Source organism: Beauveria bassiana (genome assembly GCF_000280675.1).
Source record: "Beauveria bassiana ARSEF 2860 unplaced genomic scaffold BBA_S00010, whole genome shotgun sequence".
In the NCBI taxonomy this organism is placed as follows: domain Eukaryota; kingdom Fungi; phylum Ascomycota; class Sordariomycetes; order Hypocreales; family Cordycipitaceae; genus Beauveria; species Beauveria bassiana.
In genome coordinates this window covers 331,276-351,399 of record NW_007930845.1, presented here as the reverse complement: position 1 = coordinate 351,399, position 20,124 = coordinate 331,276, and the positions used below count along the sequence as shown (strand labels likewise).

Genomic DNA, 20,124 nt, shown 5'->3' with positions numbered 1-20,124 from the left:
CAAATAGGCTCTTGTGGCTCTAAGCTTCGTTTTCGACCCACACTTTCGGGATACCCCAACTTTTGCCTCCTTTTCGCGGCGAAGCTTGACAATCTCATTTTGCCATCTCAACTCGACCATTATTTTCCTCGCTATCAGCAACTGCAGATAGCGCAGAACCGGCATTTCTAGCAGCAACAATCTCAGACGCCTCGCGCAGCAGGACCTCACCGACACAGTCGCAGATCTAGCGAGTACACGACCTACTTTGAGCCAAAGCTGCCAGGGGTGGACGAAAAGGCAGCTCCCCCTTTCGACCGCGTGTCGTTTTCGAAACGAAAGCAGCAGTAAAGTCTCGCCAACAGATCACGATTGAGAAAAAGCCCCAAACCCTTCGCAATGCCGTCAGCACGCCGACTACGCCTCGTGACGCTTGCCGCCATCGTCACGGTCATATTTGTCCTTTATTACGTGTCTGGGTTCGGCGACTCCGGGCAATCGGCCGACTTTTACCACAAGACCATGGACGCAATGCATGGGCGGCCGTCGCCGGGCGGACAGCCCGTCATTGACTCAGAGACGGGTCTCAAGACGGGCCACATACCGGCGGACCGCGACGGCGACGGCGACGTGGACGAAGACGACCGTCGCCAGGGTAAAGACCTGCAGGAGAACCTGAACAAGCTGGCCCAGGAGGCCAAGGACAGCGCCAACAAAAAGGCTGGCCCCAAACCCGACGCCCCCAGCAAGATTGTCGGCGTCGGCAACTCGGCCGAGGGCAACCGCAAGCCCGTCGACGCCAAGGGAGAAACGAAGCCCGAGACGGCGGCAAAGGGCAAGGAGAAGGAGAGGGTGCCTGAGACGCCCGCGGAGCAAGCTCTTCATAGCATTCTGAAAAAGGCGCCCGGTGAGTCCTTCTGCCGACACTACAAAATCATGTGGTTCCTATGCTAACCCCCCCACCTCGCAGTCGTCATCTTCTCCAAGACGTACTGCCCGTACTCGATGCGCGCCAAGGGTATCCTACTCGAAAAGTACCTCATCAACCCCAAGCCCGAGGTCGTCGAGCTCAACGACCACCCGCTGGGGTCGGACCTACAGGACGTGCTGCTGACCCTGACGGGCCGCCGCACAGTGCCCAACGTACTGATCAACGGCGCGAGCATCGGCGGCGCCGACGACATTGTCGAGCTTGACAATTCCGGCCGCCTCGTCGGCAAGATTCAGGAGCTCGGCCAGCGCAAGGTCGAGGTGTCGGAGCGCTTCTCGGCGGAGCAGGTCAAGGGCGCGGCGCCCGCGCACTAAACCACTTGTTTGAATCAAGTTATGCCTTTTATTTTTGTCGATTTCTGGTGTAGATTGGGGATGCGGTACGGATTAAGGTGGGTTCCAACAAAAATTCAAGAACCATGTTTACTATGGCATGGAAAGGTGTTGGGGCGTTTGTTTGATATGCTTATTGCAACAATTACAATTTGGCACAGCTACCTACAGAACAGGACTACTGCGCGTTTTGCCGCGCGTCTTTTTTATGAATTTACTGTCTGCAGCGCTCCCGTCACTTATAGCTTTATGCTTCTATACTACAAGTTCAAGCAGATGATAATGGAAAGTGACTATTTTTCATCACGGACACCAGCCAAAGGTGACTTGTCGTCTCCGATATGGGACACATGCCGGAATTGACTTGTAAGGGGGCCAGTGTTGCCGGTGTAGGCGGCGTGTGACGCGCAAGCCCCGGCAAGAAAGCCTTCTCTTCTTTATCAAAATGTGAATTCTCACCTCGATTTGATCCATTTTCCGTCGTCTCTGAATGATATTTCACCACTTCATCCTATTACAGAGCCGCCATTCTCTCCATCGACAATCCTTATGCTTCAGAACGTCTATGCAACTTACGAAATCTTGCCTAGGATTAATCTTATCGTTGTGAATGCTCGCGTTTGCAAATCTTGCAGGGTCAGATGAAAAAACGTGACTTCATTTATTTTCTCGGGCGTGTTGTTGCCTCGATAGAAGATTAGTCGTCTAAAGTGTCCGGCCTAAGCCGTCGTATACTAAAAGAAACAACCTGGACATGTCTATGATATGCATATATCTTTCCCAGAGTTGACCCGTTTCGCTCATTTTCGTATATACGTAACTGTTTCGCTCTCTTTTTTGTTTCATGCTTACGTTCGTTGGCTGACAGTGTTTCAAGGCTTCTTAGCGCCAGACACAGCAGCCTCAAGGGCCTGGAGGACATCACGCTTGAGGTCCTCGGCGTCCTCAACGCCGCAGCTGATGCGGACGAGATCGTCAAAGACACCGACGGCCTCACGCTGCTCCTTGGGGATGCCGGAGTGAGTCATGCTGCTGGGGAGCTCGACGAGCGACTCGACGCCACCAAGGGACTCAGCCAGGGTGAAGATATTGGTGAGGGAGCAGAAGCGCTCAGCGGCGTCGTGACCGCCCTTAATGCGGAAAGAGAGCATGCCGCCGCCCATGCCGTCGCGGTGCTGCTTCTTGGCAATGGCGCGGTGCGGGTGCGAGTCAAGGCCGGGATAGTTGACGGCGACGACGTGCGGCGAGGCCTCGAGAGCGGTGGCGACGGCGGTAGCGTTGCGGGTGGCCTCACGGGCGCGCAAGTGCAGCGTCTTGAGGCCGCGGTGGGCGAGCCACGCGTCAAAGGCTGAAGGGACGGCGCCGATGGCATTTTGGAGGAAGCTCAGGCGCTTGTAAAGGTCATCCGAGTTGAAAGCGGCGACGCCCATGACGACGTCGCTGTGGCCGTTGATGTACTTGGTGACCGAGTGCACGACAATGTCGGCGCCAAGGTCGAGAGGGTTCTGAACGTATGGAGATAGGAAGGTGTTGTCGACGACTACGAGGATGCCATGGCGGTGGGCGACGTCGACGACCTGACGGATGTCGACGAGGCGCAGGGTCGGGTTGCTGGGGCTTTCAATCCAGATGAGGCGGGTATTTTCAGTAATGTGCTCGGCAATGTCGACCTCGATCTCGGGGGTAAAGGTGACCTTGACGCCGTGGGCCTTGGCGACTTGGGTGAAGTAGCGGTGGGTGCCGCCGTAGACGTCGGAGACGGAAATGACGTGCGAGCCGGCGGCGAGGCTCTGGAGGATGTTGGCGGTGGCCGCGGAGCCGGAGGAGTAGGCGAGAGCGTAGCGGGCATGCTCAAGAGCGGCGACAGCCGTCTCAAAATTGGTGCGGTTGGGGTTGGCGGAGCGCGAGTACTCAAAAACGCCGACTGGTTTGCCAACTGCCGTCTGGGCAAAGGTGGTAGACAACGAGATAGGCTCGATGACGGCGCCGGTGGAGGGGTCGTGAGGGGAGCCGGCGTGAACGGCCAGGGTGCCGAAGCGGTGCTCAGGCGTCGGAGGCCGGGGGGGCGTCTGGACAGACAGCTGCTCTGTGGTGGTGGCGGGAGACATGTTGTTTAGATTGGAAATCGAGGGTGTATGGTGGAAAATCGGCTTTGTAAAAGAGGAAGCTCCAAGTGCCAGTGGTCAAGATCGGAGTAGCAGAGATGCAGATGCGCAAAGTTCTACTCCGAGGAAAGCGGGCAGCCTATTAATAATGAATCTGCGCTAGATTTTTCTTCTGTCCCTCTTTTGATCCGTAAACGAAACAGGGGCAGGGGTCCGGTTTGAGACGGGCAGAAGGTGAAGAAAAATTGTGGATGCTCATGCGGATACTGGTCGTGAGAGGGCTGGAGAGAGTTGAGTTGGCGACGCCGGGGTCGGAACTGTCGGCCGGCTGTCGGTGGGAGATGAGATGGCGTTGAGCTGATGGTCAGCTGAAGGGCTTGTTTCGCACGCAGACCAGAGGAGTGCAGAAGTGTCTCAGATGGCAATTTGTACAAGCCGAAAAGATTCCGTGTCTCTTGAGTTGTTATATCAATGGCCCTAGGTAGTCCACAGTGGAGAGAGGACGGAGGGAAAAGAAAAAATTCTGAAGAGAAAAAAAATGAGCCGTAGCGGTCGCGAGATACCCACTGTCACTGACGTCTGCGCCAAGGTCCACTTGAGTCAGTTCGGGGGATCTCAACTATGGTGTCATTCGGGTAGATGCTTACAACAGAATAGTGTCCAGAGGAAATCCGATATTAGAGATGAAGTGGAGGCCTCCGAGATAGACAAGGCACTGCGTTGACGGAATGTGTCGTGGGACCAAGTGCGACAGAGGCGGTTGCGATGATGGAGGAAGTATCCGTATGGTGATGCAAACTGCGAGATGCAAGCGATGCAAGCATTGGCGATTGGTCAGACTTATATAGCGGCAAAATAGAGTAGATGCCGGAAATGATGGCATGTCCGAGGAAATTGGAAGCTAGAGCGATGATGACTTTTGACGATGGAATCTGTAATCAGGTCATGGCAAAGCTGAGCGTTTGTCATCATTGCAACCAAAAGGGCCCTTTGCGAATTGGCGCTGAGCGTTTGCGGGCGGGCCAAGTGCCAGCTGCGACAGGGCTGGGTGACGGCCGGTAGAATCCAGATCTGTCTGTAGGTAGTTTGTACCTTTGTTATGGCCGGCCGCTTGCGCACAGGGTCTTGTAGTAGGTACGGCACTGTACTTTCTTAGACTGGCACGCCGCCGAGGTCACGCTCGATGGCGCCATCGCTGGCTGCATTTCATCTTGGCTGGGAAGGATTTGTCCGGGTTCCAAATTGCCCACAATAAAATTCCATCTGGCAGCCTGGCTTATGCAAGCTGCTACACCAAGGAGACGTGAAGTTTTTATCTCTTGGTTTAAGCATGCCGCATCATTGGTGAGTGCCTGGCTGTCGTGAGCTTGCCCGCTGACATGGCGAGCACACCATCAGCAAGCCATGATACTCGTTGCACAACAGCCTCTCGTATGCGCGTAGCCCCTTTGGCATCCCTGATGTCCAGTTTGTCGCTTCTAGCCGTCGCACGGAACTGCGCAGACACAAAAGTTGGCTAGTTGTTGGAGCTGTGCTCGGATGGGTAAACCAACGCGAAGCCACGTCGTCCAGCCTCCAGTAGACATGCTGCTCACTGCGTGAAATACACGAATATGGATCTCGTAGAGGTCAAAACCATTGGTGTTGCATCGGCTCAGACACCATGGGGAATGCCAAAAGCGAGTCCATGGCTGGGACAGTTGGACTTTGGGCTGTCCAGCATTGAAGAGTGCTGACGGTTCATGAACGAGATAGTAGAGAGTTGAAAATTTGTATGCGTTTTTCTCAATTGCAGCCACATTGCAAGAGGGAATTTATTTATGCGCAAATGGACGGAGTAACGGGGCACGCTATTGCGGACCATCGGCCAAATGGAGATGGCTGTAATGACGCTGGTGGCGATGCTCCGACATGGCACGCGGTGGCCCGCTTGACCGCTGTGCTGTCTGTATGATGGCTTGTATATGTTTGCTTCTGGTCAATTGGCCCAGCATTAGTTGCCGAATTGTCCAATGAGCGAAATGCTGGCAAGGTCAAGTGTTAAGAAGTATGATCTGAGCACACATCATCTCAGTCTCGTGCATGCGATAAGTGGCAGAATGACGAATCGAGAGACGAGACAAAGAAATCATGTAGCATCCCATATCGGAGCTTATCCTTGGTCATGGCACGTGGTGCAAGAATCTTGCATCAGTCTGTAATAGGCGTATTCATGCCGCCTGGAATATGGTAAGCACACTAAATCATGGCAGGCGGCACGGTGCAGTTATACGAACGACTCGGGCACGGCCGCACTCGTGTCAAAAGTCACTTCACTTCGGAGCCGGCGCCGGCCTGGCCTCCGTCGTACTCGTATTGCAGCCGGCACCCGTGAAGTAGGGGGCTGTGAACTGGGGCCGCTCTGGGGGTAAATCTTCCGCTCCGAGCCCTGTTCGCCTGAACTTTGCCTGTATCTATTAGTTTACGTCATCAGCCAGCCGCCCTGGGCTGTAGCCTGTAGGAATCTATGCTGGCTGTGCTGGTTACGGAGTAAATTTGTTGGTTGCTGACATGGCGTGCCTTGAGCTGTGTGTCTGCTCGGGCCATCCGCACCGACAATTATTTCGGGGCAATGAATGGACAAGCCACATTGTGTAGATTTCGGGTGACGTCAATCAAGGAGACTATCATTTATTGGTCGCTTCGTGACACTGAAAAGCTTGTTGATGCTACTGATGCTACTCCTCAGTATTACAGTAATACCACACCATGTGGCTTTGGCCGGACTGGGGCTCCTGGTTACAGGCCTGTGTGGGTCGTGCGTTGTGCCTGCAACCCGCTGCGGCTGGGGTGCACTGGGGTGCACTGGGGTGTAACCGTCCAACAAGTGAGCAGCGACCATGTGTACGGATTAGCAAGTAACTGACTACACACGCCGTTGATTAATTAGTCAACTTAGACAGGCTTTTATATATATATAGTCATCGATGTCATCATCTATTTCTGTTTAGTTCCCATGATGGCCGCCTTTTGTGCGTTGTACACGCTTCGTGGCTAGCATAGTTTGCAATAGATAGCTATCATGAGAGCTGCCATAACATAGCTGTCATGAGAGCTGCCATAGCTCCAGCTGAGCAGCCCTCTCAGAGCAGAACCAATATCTTAGCGCCCATGCTTAACTACCTAGTCAAGACTCGCAGAAGACGGGTTATCCGGGGACTGCAGAGTACTAATACAAATCTTTGACGAATAAGACTTTCTATATCTGCTACCTAATTGGTGGTCTGCTGTGCCCGGCCCTGCCCCTGGTGCCAAGGTACCTATCTTATGGCCGTGCTGTTGTTTCGCTGTATCGTGCTGCTAGCTGCGGCCTGTAAAGCCATTGAAAGGGGGTTTCACGCCCAATTCCTCAGAAGCGAAAGCTAAAAAAAAAAAAAAAAAGCAAAGCAAAGTGGCCCACCAACACTGATAACCACCAGAACAAGCTGACCCTGTCACGGGCCGGTCGAAAGCACCACCGCCTTCTCAAAGCCTGGACCATCTGCTCTTTCTTTCCGCAACTAGTGTCCGTCTCATTTCACCTGGTTGGGTCCATCCCGAATCGCCATCTACCTCTTCCATCTCTCATCTCTGCATTGCTTCGTTCAACCGTCTGCCAGCAAGCCTACCGTCTCGCGGCAATGTCCCAGGAGCGCATTCAACTTGCCCTCTCAAACACTACCCCGACAGCCCAACGCCCACCCATCGACCACACCTCCATCGCACACGGCCCTGCCAGTTCGTGATGCCGCCTCGTCGGTCTCACAAAAAGTCGCGTGCGGGATGTCGCAGGTGTAAGAACCGCAAGATCAAGGTACGTTGGCTTGCATGCTGCTACTAGCCTGCTCTCTGCCTCTGTCCAGTGGCTCCGCGACACGCGCCAACCGCAACCCAAACCGCCCGTGAACCTCACCATCGCCGCCCCCTCCACAACCACTGCTGGTTTGCGCCCAATTCGCTGACGCCGTCCCGCCAAATTCATTTAGTGCGATGAAGTCCACCCACGATGCGGCAACTGCGTCAAGCACGGCGTTATGTGCGATTTTGGAAATCCTGAGGTCCTAGACGAGCTCGCTTCCGCCTCCACGCCCGCCGCGCCCGCTCCGCCAAGTCCTCCAGTGCCCTCGCCGGGCAGCCTCGACAGCAACAATATCAACAGCCATTACAACCGTCACAGTCATCACAGCCATCGCAATCATCAGAACCACCACAACCATCACAATGGCCACGCGTCCAACACCACTACCAACGGCAACGGCCACGCATCCACCGCCACCACCAACGGCAACGGGATCAACGGATCACATACATCTCCGCGCAGGCCTTCGCCCATTCCTCCACCGCCCGTCTCCTCACCATCTGTCGCAGGATCGCTACACAACTCTGCCCCTCAAAGCGTTCGCGGCGGACCAACGCTCTCGACCTCGTCACCTTCCACCCGTCCCGTCGATCGCATGCTTGAGCTTCGCCTCTGGCACCATTTCACCACGAGCACCTACAGAACTCTTCTTCACAACGTACCCGCTGCCGATGACATCTGGAAGTTTGAAGTCCCTAAACTCGCCTTCGGTGGTAAAACCTACCTTGCGGACGCAATCCTCTCGGTCTCAGCCCTGCACCTGCGCTCCCTTAATCCCGACGACAAGAACCTCGCCCAGGCCTCCCATGCCTACTCTGCCTCTGCCCTCGCTGATTACTGCGCTTCGCTCGCCAGTGGCATCCAGGGCGAAAACGCAGAAGCCCTATTTCTGACGGCCTGTCTCATTGCTTTTCAAGCCACAGCCTCTCGCATCTTCATCAAAGACGATGGTGATATGACTCCCAGCAGTGGCAAAAATTCCTCTCGATATCCTCTACCAACAGCCTGGTTCCATGCCTTTCAAGGTGTAAAGACCGTTGTCGCAACATCGTGGCAGTGGATCTTCAACAGTCCTACCGTTCTCGCCGTCATCAACTCCCAGCCTAGTTTTCAACTGGACATGAATCCTCTAGGTTCCACTTCATTCTTCGGTCATCTTCTTGACGGTGTTGAGGAGGAAATCTCTTCAGAAGATCCCCAGATGAATTTGCTCTCCCAGCAGGGGTACGTTCACGCTGTATCTGTTCTCAACTGGGCACACCAGAACCCTTATCCACCAGCAACCCTCGCATTCCCGGCCGCCGTTTCCAAACGATTCGTCCAGCTCGTCGAGGCTAAGCGCCCACGCGCCTTGGCCATTGTAGCGTGTTTCTTTGCGTTGTTGAAGCGCATGGATAATGTCTGGTGGCTTGGAGACGTCTCGCGACGCGAGGTCATGGGCCTCGTCAGCCTGTTTGAGCCCGGCTCGGGCTGGTGGCGCCATCTCGAGTGGCCTATCCGCATCGCGCTTTGGGACGGCGACGCCAATGGCATTCCCGCCTCCGTGTGGGGAGCCGAGTGCGAGGAGGCGCCCACGGGCGAATACGGTCTGGTCGATACGATGAAGAATCATGTCGAGCTGCTGGCGCGTATGAGCCACGCCATACCGGATTCACCGACAGCAGACTTGACGGACATAACAGGGGAGCTGGGCTTCACTGCTGTGCCTTTGGATTGAGCGCTGATGTTTGAAGCGGGGCGTTGTCGGCTCGCCCCTATGGGAATGTTTTGTCATCTCAAGTGTCGGTTTCACGGAACGAAAAGCAACATCTCGGGCGAGAAAAAAGCATGGAAAAAGGCGTTGGCCGTGGCGATTTCGCCACTAGGATTTTGTACTGAGTCACGATATTTGGTCATCTTTGATTTTTTGCGGGCGTATATTATCATCGTTGCTTTGGCTTTTGCAGGTCTGGGTGTGGCTATCAATGTTACGCTGGGCAGCGTTCCACAAGCTCGATTAGAGAGCACGATATTCGGATAGTCGGGCCCCACGGTGAAATTTTCTTGGAGTTGAGGATGCTTTGTTGAAGCTTAAGATATGTTGAATCTTGGATATGTAAAGGATGACTCTGGCTGGCTGGTTGTCATGTCAATCTAGAACGGTTACAAGACTCAATGCGTGGTCTCAACTATTTCATGAGAAGCATGATGTTTTTATCACTACGTTTAGCTTAATAGATAACACATATACCAAATAACGCCCAGACCATGAATGCACATTGTAAACAACACACCAATTGACTCTGATTTGTTTTCATCTCCCCAAGCACATTGCGCGCCGTCATTTAATGCTTGGAGCGCTTGACATCCTCTTCCTCAATGACACCCTCGACGCCCACCTCCTCATCATCCAACCTGCTGCGCTTCAGACCCTTCATCTTTCTTGTCTGCATGGTGCTCAAATCCTGCTTTCCAATGTGCACGCGGCCAATCTTGTCGCCCATGGCATCCGTCGAAATGTTCTTCTTGGTGCGCTCCTCGAGTCCGCGCGGCGTCTTCATGGCCTCCTTGCGCATGGCCTCGTCGGGCTCGCGCACGCGGCCGACGCGAAAGTCCATGCGCGGGCCAATCTCGTCGACTTCGACGCGTGGCAGCTTCTGCCCGCTGCGCCTGGTGCGGATGAGGTAGACGCGCATGTGGATGGCGGGCTTGACGTCGGTCGACGATGACGTCTCCTCCTGGACAGTAAAGTTGATAATGTACTGCAGGCCCTCGACGTCAATCTTGTCAGAGGGCTCGCCCTTGAAGAAGTCGGTGAGGAGGCTCTTGGCGAGCGTGTACTCGTTGTCGACGGGGCTCTCAAAGGCGGTGCCGGCAAAGAGCAGCATCGGCCGCAGGCCAATGGAGAACTTTTTATTCTTGAATTGCGCAATGGTGCGAAACGTGTCCGGGTCGAGGTGCAGCTCCAGCATGTCAAACAGCTTGTAGCCAAACGTGCGGATGAGCGTAATGGCGTGCGGGCGCTTCTTTTGGCTGCTGCCAAAGAGCAGCATGCTGGCGTCGTTCTTCTCCGAAAAGAACTCGAGCGACGTCGCGTCCTCAAACGGGTGGATCGGGTTCTTTTTGGTAAACTTCTTGGCGTGCGGCTGATGCATCGAGTATAGGTCGTTTAGGGCGTTTTGCACAATCTGCGAGCAGTTGCCGCCGCGGAGGACGAGGCACGTCTTGGGGTTCTCGATGGCCTTGGGCTCGCGGGCGGCCATGGCGCGCTTGGAGCGGGCATTGCGGGGTTTTCTGGGACATTTTAGCTGATGAACAATATTTTGCAAATGACTTGTGAGAAGGCAATGGGCCTTACACTTGACGAAGCATCTTGACGGCGCAATGGTTGTTGGTTATGTGCTTGGATTCGACATGGACAGACTCTCGCTTCATGGCGGTTTGCAAAACGAGGCAGAAAAAAAAAGTCGTATCGATAACAAGATTGGCGCTAGTCTGCGGTGGGCATCTCCAGTGGGCACGCACGCATCATCTCAACAGGCAAATAGGCAAATCGGCAAAGGCCGTTCCCCGCAGTCACGTGTGCTGCCCAACTCCGATGCTTCATAATCACAAACGCCGCCACCACCGCCTTTGTCACTGCCTAATGGACGGACCGGACACCGGCCTGCCTCGGTAGATTCCCCACGCCCAAGCCGAGCCACAAGCGTAGCATTAGCACCTTTTTCCCTGTGTCGCACTACCCCAGCATTTGATTCTCCCATCTTCCATTTTTCCCTGTCAGCTCCCTTTTCGCCTCTTTGTCGACTGAAGTAAACCGCGAGCAAAACTACATTGGCAAAAGACTACGTACATATCCTCGCCCACCGCTTTTGTCGCCCGCCCCGCCTTGCGAGATAATCCAGTCCCCGTCGCCATCATGTCGTTTATGGGTGGCGCAGAGTGCTCGACCGCGGGAAACCCGCTCAGCCAGTTCCAGAAGCATGTTCAAGATGATAAGACACTACAGCGCGATCGCCTCGTCGGTCGCGGCCCCGGCGGTCAACTAAATGGTTTTCGCAGCCAGAGCGCCAACGCTCCCCAAGATGAGGTACGGCACGCGCGCTCTTCCCGGTTATAAGCCTTGTGACGCTGCTAATCACTGGTTGATGCCGGTTCATAGATGATGAACGGCTTTCTCAATGCCGGGCCGAATATGCAGCAAGAGTTCCCCATGCAGGGCCCTTCCATGACCCCCGTCCAACACGCTCCCATGCGCGCCAGCTCGACGTCACCGACGTGGGCGCACGATTTCAACAGCCAGCCTGGCATGGAGTCAGCTTTCAAGCCGCCCAGCAACGCCCATTTCAGTGCCGAAGAGTTTGCCCGCTTCAACATGAACGGCCAGGCCTCCTCGGCGCGGTCCAGCCCCATGCAGGCCAACATGTCGGGCAGCCAGATGCAGCGGCCGATGATGAGCGGCGGCATGGGTATGGGTATGGGCATGGGCATGGGATACGGCATGGGCGGGTCCATGATGCCCATGTATCAGCAGCAGCAGATGCGCAACCAGCAACAGCAGCAACCGCAGGACGTCAAGGGTAAGGGCAAGCTCGTGGAGCTCGATGAGAGCAAGTGGGAGGAGCAATTTGCCCAGCTCGAGCTGGAGGACGCCGAAAAGGCCAAGGAGAATGAGGAGGCGGGCGCCGCCGAGCGCGAGCTGGATGAAATGGACCGGGCGATGCAGTCCGAAACTAATGAGTTCGGTGACTTTGAATCCCTTTGGCGAGGAATACAAGCTGAGACGGCTGCTGCTAGGTCCTTGGTTCAAGACGAATCACTATTCGATCAATTCGACAACGACTGGACGAACGATATGATGCCCGACCTGCAAGGCCTCGGAGACTGGGGCCGCTTCGGCGACCCCGTCGTCGAGAACTACATGTTTGAGCAGGAAAACTTTTTCAGCAACGAGAAGAATGCTTTCGAGGAGGGCGTCCGCGTCATGAAGGAAGGCGGCAACCTGTCGCTGGCCGCGCTGGCCTTTGAGGCAGCCGTCCAGCAGAACCCCGAGCACGTCGAGGCCTGGGTGTACCTGGGCTCGGCGCAGGCGCAAAACGAAAAAGAGACGGCGGCGATCCGCGCGCTGGAGCAGGCGCTGAAGCACGACCCCAACAACCTCGACGCACTCATGGGCCTCGCCGTGTCCTACACCAACGAGGGCTACGACAGCACAGCGTACCGCACGCTCGAGCGCTGGCTGTCGGTCAAGTACCCGACGGTGCTCGACCCCAAGGACATTCACCCGCCGGCGGACATGGGCTTCACGGACCGGCAGATTCTGCACGAAAAGGTGACGGACCTCTTTATAAAAGCGGCGCAACTGAGCCCCGATGGCGAGCACATGGACCCGGACGTGCAGGTCGGCCTGGGCGTGCTATTTTACGGCGCCGAGGAGTATGACAAGGCTGTCGACTGCTTCCAGTCGGCGCTGCACTCATCGGAGCTCGGCACCACCAACCAGCAGGAGCAGCTGCACCTGCTGTGGAACCGCCTCGGCGCGACGAGAGCCAACAGCGGCCGCTCCGAGGAGGCCATTGCCGCGTATGAGCAGGCGCTGTCGCTGTCGCCGAATTTCGTGCGCGCGCGCTACAACCTGGGCGTGAGCTGCATCAACATTAGCTGCCACCAAGAGGCGGCGTGCCACTTTTTAGCGGCGCTCGAGATGCACAAGTCGATTGAAAAGTCGGGCCGCAGCAAGGCGTACGAGATTCTGGGCGAGGGCAGCGCGGCGCAGGTCGAAGAGACGCTGGACCGCATGTCGGCGCAGAATAGGAGCAGCACGCTGTACGACACGCTGCGGCGCGTGTTTACGCAGATGGGGCGGAGGGACCTGGCGGAGAAGACGGTGCCGGGCGTGGACCCGGACGTGTTTCGGGATGAGTTTGACTTTTGAACGAGTGCGGGGGTTTGTTATGTAGAAGAAGAATGAAGAGAGAGGAGCAACAAGCACGCAGGTGGCACAAAGACTCCCATGTACATGTAGAATATAAATGAAGATTAGGGCAGGGGATGACCGGGGATGCGCATGAATGGAATGGGACGGGACTGGGCGGACGGTATTTTATGGGACATATGACGACGGACACAATATATTGCATTTATGAAGAGTTTCCTCTGTTGATGAATATCAGTTGTTAACCCCTTGACTAAAAAGTCGTAAGACGTGAGGATTTGTTGCGCTACACACGGCTGCGTTCTGCCGCGGCTTTATACACCTATGATTGACAGGAAAATCGCGTAAATGCGCGAGGATCACGGGCGTATCATTCTCTAATGACTCGCGGCATATATAATCACAACCTCTTGGTGAGCTAGTAGTTCAGGATTATAATAAAGTGATAGACAGGTGTTTGAAGGGGGAGTTATTGCTGTAGCTAGAAAGTCTTGAATTTGTTGATCAATTTCAGTAATAGTCTACTGATCAAGAGCCATTGTTAATAGACTTACGCCTATAATACTACTTGGCGTGCCTTGTTGTATTATAGGTAGGTACTCGTAGTAACTGCCAGTGATTAGAGCTGTGGCTCACACTACAATGGCCAGCCTGAAGAATTTATTGGGAGCATGGTTGGCCCCCCCCCCCCATACGATGGCTGGAACCGCAAGCGCCCGATGGCAGTGCATAAAAACAACATCTACGAATGATATCAAGTGATCTTTCTTTCGGGTTGTACATCTGTCTCTTTTTCTGTAATTGAATGGTGAAAATTCGTGCAATGTCAATAGTCTAGGATCCGTTGTATTATATCCGTATATTAATTGCATAATTTAGTTACTTCAAAGCTACCCCGGTTCGGCTTGGCCCGACACTAACATCGGAAAAATAGGTTGATTTTGTGGGGAAAGCCTGTTTATTCGTTTAATTCACATCAAATGCAGTACCACGTCTATTCAATGTACTTTTACACCATTTAGGGACAGTCTACGGTACAGTCCAGCAGCAGCCGTCTCACCAATGTTGATCCAACCAGGCCAAGTTAGCCCGTCATGTCACCTTCCTTGTTCGTATCTGCATGTATGTACTGCGTAACTTAACTGCCTGAGGCAGCCTTGAGCTGAGTCTTGACCAAGGTGCTCCCCTCATTCGCCGCCAGCCTCAATCAGCCAAGAATCCTGCATTAGCACTATTTGAGTCGGCTTGGAAAGAGTTCACCGAGTCATTGCCCGCTTGCCCACCGGCATGCGGCCTCTTTTTCAGATGGCAATGCTAACACCCCACGTAAAAAGTAACTCGCCCGTTATAGTGCCCTCTACATTCAAGCTCTACTTCAACACTGAGTTTACCAGCTGTTACAGAGCCCCCGGGTCCTGTCTGCTAGGCCCAGACGGGCCCTGGCAAGCGCTCGTCCTCAACTTTGGCAGCGGAATCAACTTGCTCCCGCTATACCCCCGATTCGAGACCTACGGGACCACGGTTCTCACCACTGGCGAGGACAGGTATAACTCGTCTACATTGTCGACGTCGCGTAAGACGGGTCTGCAGTTCCTAGATGACTGGGCCCGCTACGCTGCCGATGTGCGCTCCTTTGTCAACCAGAGCTACCCGATCTCTGGAGCAATGACGCCGTACTTCGACGACATGCAGCTAGCACGGTCATTGTCGCCAGATCCGAGGTTCAACTCGACCTTGTTCGCCGCATACGATTGGAACTACAAGACGGTCAACGGCTCGTCGTATACCCCGCGGGTTGGACTATGGGGGCTACGGGGAGTAGAGGGGCCCGAGACCGGAGACGTCAATGCGAGCAACATCTTGCCCCCCGGCCCGCTAGAACAGCTGAAATCCCACGGCATCATTGGCACTGAGACGGTGAGTATGAATCTCGCCAGCGCGAGGCTTGAGCAAAGGGCCTCTTTTATACTCGGCGGCTACGACGAGAGCAGATTGCTTGGTCTGCCTGGCGCTTGGCCACTCTATGCAAATTCTCATGGGGAGATTTTGCTGCGAGACCTGAGGCTGGGTGTTGAGGAAGGCGGTTCGCCTTTCAAAAACGACACAGCCGTGACCAAAGACGCGCCACTGAGCATATGGCAGGGGCTGGGCGGCGACGAAGCCGGCATCCGCTCCGGCAAAGCTCAGGGCGCCGCCGAAGGGTCCGCCAGAGTCTACGTGGATGCCGGCGCGCCGTCGATATACCTTCCTCGGGGCAACTGCGAGGTGGCAGCAAAGCACCTACCTGTAACTTGGCGAGACGATATAGGATATTACACCTGGAATGTGGACGATCCCCAATATAAGCAAATCGTCTCCTCGCCCGCATACTTGGGTTTTGTGCTCGCCACGCCAGAAGCTAAAAACCTCACTATCAAAGTCGCATTCGCGCTGCTCAACTTGACACTAGAGTCCCCCATCGTTTCCACTCCTACACAGTACTTTCCATGTCACTCGACCGGGTCCGCGAGTGGGACCTGGTTGCTTGGCCGTGCATTTCTGCAGGCTGTCTTCTACGGCGTCGATTATGAGAAGAAGCAGCGATGGATTGGCCAAGGGCCGGGTCCTGGTCAGCAACAGATGATAGTGAAGACATGGCCGACGGGTACAGATACATTTCAGGCGAGTCCTGCCGACTCTTACGCATCGACCTGGCGCAAGCATTGGACAGTGCTTCCGGAAGAAAGTAATGAGACATCAACCCAGAAGCCTGGAAATCAAACTTCTGGTGGCAGCGGCCTTTCTGGTGGTATAATAGCCGGTATCGCGGTAGGCTCCGTTGCGTTGCTGGCAATCTTGGCTGGAGCGTTGTGGTGGTGGTTCATGCGAAAGCGGCGCATTGCGGTGCATACCAAGGAAGGAGGCAAGGGGATGAGCCTTGACCAGCGACACGAGCTGGGCATTGAGCAGCGAGAGCGGCACGAGCTAGGCCCTGAGCAGCGACATGAACTGGGTGCTGAGCAGCGACACGAACCGCCGGTGCAGAGAGTAGTGCACGAGATGCCTGGGTCGACGCCGGGTCCCATCCAAGTTGAGACTAGGAGACCGGCAGGCGGCGGAAACTCGTCAGAAAGAACATAACGGCATTTGACCTGAGTGAGGCTGATCTATCATTAGAAAGAGAATGAGAGATTTGCAAGGAACTCTCGCAAGTGCTATGCTATCAGTCGGATACAAGGTTGATATGATGGCCAAGTTGAGCAATAGAACGACCTAGATGCTTGTACTAGCCACACCCATACTAATAGCTATCGAGTATTCCCCACTGTTCTCCTCCTCTAAACTTGACATTGACTTTTCCAACGTCAACTCTGAATTACCACAGAATTTGATGCCAACTTCCACACCGTGGACGGGCCGGCTGATTATATTCCGGTGCGTATGCATCAAGGGTTAGGGAGGCTCCGGGAGGCTTTGGAAGCGTCAGTGAACGGAAGGCTAACTAGAACTCGAGTAAATAGGTCAAAGACGGAAAGAGAAGAACTCAATTATTGTGCCGTATCGTAAACCATTACAACTCATGTACCACGAAGTGGATCCAGGGTATCTGTGGTGACTTGGTTGTGCCTTTAGGAGAAGGTACATGAAGTTTTCTATGCTATTTCTATAGGATATATTAATGTTGTACATCCCTGTGAATATCTTGAATGAGCCGTGTTGCTATGGCGTCATGGCCTGATTTAGGCTCTGCCAACCCGGCAAAGCCGTCGTGCTTGGATGGTTCAAGTCGTGAAATTTGGGCTATAAGCTGCTTGACAATAGCATAAATCAATATCTATCCTTATGTCAAGTTACTATGTTCCGTGTGCTCAGCCGAACTTGTTCCTTGGTCTCTAGCTTTTCTAATATATAACCCTACAACCATTACATAGATTAAGTGCTCATCAGCTATTACTCAGGGTATCAAACCATAAAGCTACACTCTTCACTCTTCATTACCATCTTTTCCCTTTGAAGTCCATCGCGCCGCTAGTATGCTCGTCCTATCCTTGTTGCTCAGCACCGGAGCGAGACAGCCAGAAGGCACCAGCGAGAGCGCCAGCCCTCCACCCCCCCCCCCCCCCGGAGAGAAGATGATATTTTCAAATCAGTCGACAATGAGCCGGGACCTTTGCAGCTCTTACAAGGAATTGGGCGACGGGAAAGCGGACAAGACTATTTACAATGGTCAGATGTTGAAATGGGGCTCAAATCGTCGGCCACGTCAGAGGGCGGGCGGCACGCCCGAGGAGAACCAGCCTGCTGCGCCAAAGTCACTGCAGCAGCGGCGCCGAAATTGGCAGGCAAGTATTTTTTTACAGAGTGCCGACAAACAAAAGTCTAGCGAGCCCGAGTTGTTGGGTGGCAATCTAGAGAAGCCCTTGACAAGTGCTTGCCGCCCGAGAAGAACGAGTCTGCTGCGCCAAAGCCATTGCAGCAGTGTGTCGAGATTGGCAGGCAAGTGTTGAACGAGTGCCGACAAAAGTTCAATCGACCAAGAGTTCCAGAGAAGCATTTGCAAACTGCGAGCCTCTGCCGTAACGGTCGCTGACGTGGACAATTCCATGTATATAGCTCAAGATGTGCTTATTCACAAGCTTTGGAGCCAGGCACTCTCAACTAGCACCTCCCATCAAGGGCGCTATGTTATTACTATGCAATAGACGGCGACTCTATAGACTATAGGATCAATCTCTACTCTCTTCTGTTCTTTCCTTCCTACGTAGTATTGTAATCCTAAATCAATCGCCCACACAGAGTCGCGGTTCCATGTTTTGCTGCAACTACGACAAAACATGCACCCACAAATATCCTACACATGATCCAGCCGGGACGGACAAGGATTACACGATTTGTTTTGGTCTGGCCACGCTTTGTTTCTGTGAAGGCGCACTCGTTCCGGCGTGACAAATACCTGTCCAACCTGCAGCTTAAATGTCTTGCTTTTCGTCTTTCCCGGGAGGAAGTGGCGTGTTGTGTCATTGATCGCGTGGAGTTGAGAGCCCGCACGATGACGGCCAGACGTCGAATGAGACACGATTCCGCCAGGCTGGTCAAAGATGTGGGGGTCAGAGGAGGATTGGGGGGGAACGAGATGCAACTTTGCCTGCCGCGAGCGCGGGAAGAAAACAACCGTTAAATACAAACGGAAACGGTGGCGCGATTCGTCAATGTTTGTTACGAGTAACCAAGAAAAGCGTGGGTAAGGGTCGTCTTTGTGACACGACTTGGCATCGAGGGGCAGCCGGACTTGGTCCGTGGCCACATTCCAATAAATCTGCTCGTTGTGACAGGACTGGTACCTGAGTCGTTATTGATTAACCGCTCACTGAGGGAAGTGCTGTAGAGCGCACGGGGCGAGACCGATCGACTGGAATGTGATGTGCCATCCCTTGTCCGGAGTAGAGATGAACGGAACGTGCTCCGCATGAAAGACCCCAGACTGTTGGCTATCACTTGTATCTCTCTCTCTCTCTCTCTCTCGCTCGCCCGCCAAAGCGAGCCTGGTCTGCTGCGGCGTCTCGGGGGTCACCAGACGGCATGTCGCACTCTCGGCATCGCCCAGTTGAAAATCTGTTCTTATTGTAGTCAGTCAGCCAGCTATCCCAGTAAATCCGTAGTTTGGGGTCGTACCCCAGAGCAAAAAACACCAGCGGACATGAGGGTTGCGGACAAGTCCCGATGCAATTCGGCCGGGGGGGGGAGGGGGATTCACTGGCTACCCGCTCAGAGACATGGCTGCGGCGTGGCGTGGCGCGCCGCAACAGCGGTCTCTACTCAGAAAAGGAGAGTCGAATTTTTCTGGGTGGCCGAACAGGCGTACAAGACAATATGCAGAGACTGGTTGCGTGCATATGGCAAAGCCCCCCTGCAAGCTGGGCCGTGGTTTTGGCAGGGTGGGGGGTTGCATAGAGTCGATTGGATCACCGACTGGGGGCGAGTCAAGCGAAGAAGAAAGCCTCTCTATCCTTTCTGGGTGATAACTGGCGTGGTGCGGTCGGGAAAATTTCCGAACGTGTCTGCCCAGGCGGACAGGCATCTGCCCAGACAGGCATGGAAGGCTGTCGGCAAGTGATGGTCGCTGCAGTTGTGGATTGATGCATGGATGGGGTCAATCAGACCAGGCTGGGAAAAGCCAAGAAGAGGCGACGGAAAAGACGCAAAAGGACGCCGAGAGAGAAAAGAGGAATAAAATACGGATAGACCTCGGAGGAACCAGCATCCGCGCTGGGATTGTGATGGTGCCAGACATCAAAACGGGCGGCGCCTAGGGAAACGTGCAAGGCTGCGGAAGAGGCTGTATTGATGGAGGCTTGCGGCGGCAGGACACTCACTGTTTGCACCTTGACCTTGGCTGCCAGCTGTCACCAGGCAACTACAAACGAGGCAGATTTGCAAGTTCGCAAGAAACCTGCTGGCGGCTAACAATGAGCAAAGCTGGCCAATCCCGTCCACATCCTCATCCTACAGGGGGCGTCACTCGTCATATTCCTTTTTTGCCCTTTCTTTCGCCCGCCTGCTTCTCAGCCTCATGCAACTTCATCCTGTCCGCCATGGCTTGAAGAAGCAAGAACTGGACAGAATACGAGTAAAGGATGCAAAATGTTGAAGCTAGGCCCTGGTCCGACGACAGAATGTAACCTATCGCATAAGCCTCATCTCCTTGGGAGCCACGTTTGTGGCAGGGCAATGCAATAATGAATATATAATAAAGAGGCAATAATATTGGTGGTGATGGCGGCACCGGCGGAACGGGAAACGACCCCCAGGGCGAAAAAAAAAAAAAAGTAAAAAAAAGTTGATAATATCTTTTGCAGTTATTGACAAGGTATGCAAGCCACTGTACCTGAAAGCGGTTGAGGGCGCGAGGCAAAGAACGAAGAGGAAAAGTAAAAGATGAAAAGACA

General features: G+C 54.2%; 6 protein-coding genes across 6 annotated transcripts; 4 read left to right on the top strand and 2 right to left on the bottom strand.

Annotated features, from left to right (window-relative positions):
- Positions 1-378: 378 nt before the first annotated feature.
- BBA_04455 (Glutaredoxin, eukaryotic/virial) lies at positions 379-1,284 on the top strand (the record flags this gene model as incomplete). The annotated part of the gene is made up of 2 exons (XM_008599552.1): positions 379-886; positions 950-1,284. The coding sequence occupies 2 exons, from the start codon at positions 379-381 to the stop codon at positions 1,282-1,284; spliced, it is 843 nt and encodes a 280-aa protein (XP_008597774.1).
- An 890-nt stretch (positions 1,285-2,174) lies between these two features.
- BBA_04454 (Cys/Met metabolism PLP-dependent enzyme) lies at positions 2,175-3,410 on the bottom strand (the record flags this gene model as incomplete). Its single annotated transcript, XM_008599551.1, has 1 exon — positions 2,175-3,410. The coding sequence occupies one exon, from the start codon at positions 3,408-3,410 to the stop codon at positions 2,175-2,177; it is 1,236 nt and encodes a 411-aa protein (XP_008597773.1).
- Positions 3,411-7,459: 4,049 nt separating this feature from the next.
- BBA_04453 (C6 transcription factor) lies at positions 7,460-9,001 on the top strand (the record flags this gene model as incomplete). Its single annotated transcript, XM_008599550.1, has 1 exon — positions 7,460-9,001. The coding sequence occupies one exon, from the start codon at positions 7,460-7,462 to the stop codon at positions 8,999-9,001; it is 1,542 nt and encodes a 513-aa protein (XP_008597772.1).
- Positions 9,002-9,608: 607 nt separating this feature from the next.
- Positions 9,609-10,698, bottom strand: BBA_04452 (brix domain-containing protein; the record flags this gene model as incomplete). Its single annotated transcript, XM_008599549.1, has 2 exons — positions 9,609-10,557; positions 10,622-10,698. The coding sequence occupies 2 exons, from the start codon at positions 10,696-10,698 to the stop codon at positions 9,609-9,611; spliced, it is 1,026 nt and encodes a 341-aa protein (XP_008597771.1).
- A 484-nt stretch (positions 10,699-11,182) lies between these two features.
- BBA_04451 (tetratricopeptide-like protein) lies at positions 11,183-13,198 on the top strand (the record flags this gene model as incomplete). The annotated part of the gene is made up of 2 exons (XM_008599548.1): positions 11,183-11,353; positions 11,426-13,198. 2 exons carry the CDS (start codon positions 11,183-11,185, stop codon positions 13,196-13,198), a joined length of 1,944 nt encoding a protein of 647 aa, XP_008597770.1.
- A 1,311-nt stretch (positions 13,199-14,509) lies between these two features.
- BBA_04450 (aspartic-type endopeptidase) lies at positions 14,510-16,318 on the top strand (the record flags this gene model as incomplete). Its single annotated transcript, XM_008599547.1, has 1 exon — positions 14,510-16,318. The coding sequence occupies one exon, from the start codon at positions 14,510-14,512 to the stop codon at positions 16,316-16,318; it is 1,809 nt and encodes a 602-aa protein (XP_008597769.1).
- Positions 16,319-20,124: the final 3,806 nt, after the last annotated feature.